General features: G+C 39.4%; 1 protein-coding gene across 1 annotated transcript; it reads right to left on the reverse strand.

Annotated features, from left to right (window-relative positions):
* Nucleotides 1-498: 498 nt before the first annotated feature.
* On the reverse strand, nt 499-1,461 carry LOC109576727 (olfactory receptor 2B2-like). The gene has a single exon (XM_019985365.2). The coding sequence runs from the start codon at nt 1,459-1,461 to the stop codon at nt 499-501; it is 963 nt and encodes a 320-aa protein (XP_019840924.2).

Consider the following 1,461-nt stretch of genomic DNA (forward strand, 5'->3'; position numbering starts at 1 on the left):
TTGTGTTGATGTGGGAATAGTGTTAAAATTTAAGCTATTATCATTAACTTTATATCTATAAGAGGAGGGGGCTTTGGATGGCTTTATGGACTTCTGTTCTGTCTCCTGTAATTAAGAAAATATTTGTGGTGTGTGTAAGCATATTTGAACGTGTATAAAAATTTTATGTTTCCTAAACTTTTATTCTAGACTCACAGAAGTTTAAGAATCTTTACCAAGTACACAAACCAGTGTTATAAAGCCTGAGACTTTAAATATTTCAAGCTTACACTATTTTAGGGGATCATAATGCACCAGTTCTCAGGACTTGTGCAATGACTATAGGTAGACAGTAGGAAATAATTGTAATTTTTTGTCAGTGACATTTTATTTAAAGAAGTTCATGATAATAGTTCTAACAGTAGTCAGACTAAAGCAACTTCAACATATTTCATTTAACTTTAATTAAATTAATTTTATTAAATTTATTAAATTATTAAAATAGTAAACTTCAAGGCTTTAACAAGGCCTATCACTTGGATATTTCTTGATTAAGAGAATCCTTGCAATCAGCCTCTTAAATGCACCCTTTACATCTTTGTTCCTAAGTGTGTATATAAGGGGGTTCAACATGGGTGTGATGATTCCATAGAAAAGGGATACCATCTTTCCCCGATCCTTGGAGGCAGGGGATGGTGGTTGCAGGTACATATACATAGCAGTGCCATAAAAAAGTGACACCACTATCAAATGGGAGCCACATGTTCCAAATGCCTTTCGCCGACCTTCCACTGATTGTATTTTCAACACTGCTTGGACAATAAAAGCATATGATATCAGAATGAGTGTCACAGGTATTAGAAGGAATAGCACACTGATAAAGAATAGTTCAGCTTCATTTGCTGTTGTGTCTACACATGACAACCTGAGCAGAGCAGGAACTTCACAGAAGAAGTGATCCACTTCTTTGTGGCCACAGAGTGGCATCTGCAGGGTCAAGGTGGACTGCAATACTGAGTTGCTAAAGCCACTAACCCAGGACATAGCTGCCAGCTGGAGGCAGAGCCTTTGGTGCATGATGACGGAGTAGTGGAGAGGCCGACAAATAGCTACAAACCTATCAAAGGACATGACAGCCAGGAGGAGACATTCAGTGGAACCCAAAGCCAGGGAAATGAAAAGTTGTGCCACACAGCCGCCATAACTAATCACCTTCCTGATGCTGCGTATGTTTACCAGCATTTGTGGAACTGTACGTGTGGTGTAGCAAAGGTCCAAGAGTGAGAGATTGGTAAGAAAAAAATACATGGGGGTATGGAGCTTGGAATCCAGACGGGACACAATAATTATTGCTAGATTGCCCAGGATGGTCAAGATATAGGAAATCAGGAACACCACAAAGAGTGGAAGCTCCAGCCGTGGTCGATCTGAGAAACCTAAGAGGATGAACTCTTGGGGGATACTCTCATTGATCCTATTCAT

Source organism: Bos indicus, chromosome 23 (assembly GCF_029378745.1).
Source record: "Bos indicus isolate NIAB-ARS_2022 breed Sahiwal x Tharparkar chromosome 23, NIAB-ARS_B.indTharparkar_mat_pri_1.0, whole genome shotgun sequence".
Taxonomy (NCBI): domain Eukaryota; kingdom Metazoa; phylum Chordata; class Mammalia; order Artiodactyla; family Bovidae; genus Bos; species Bos indicus.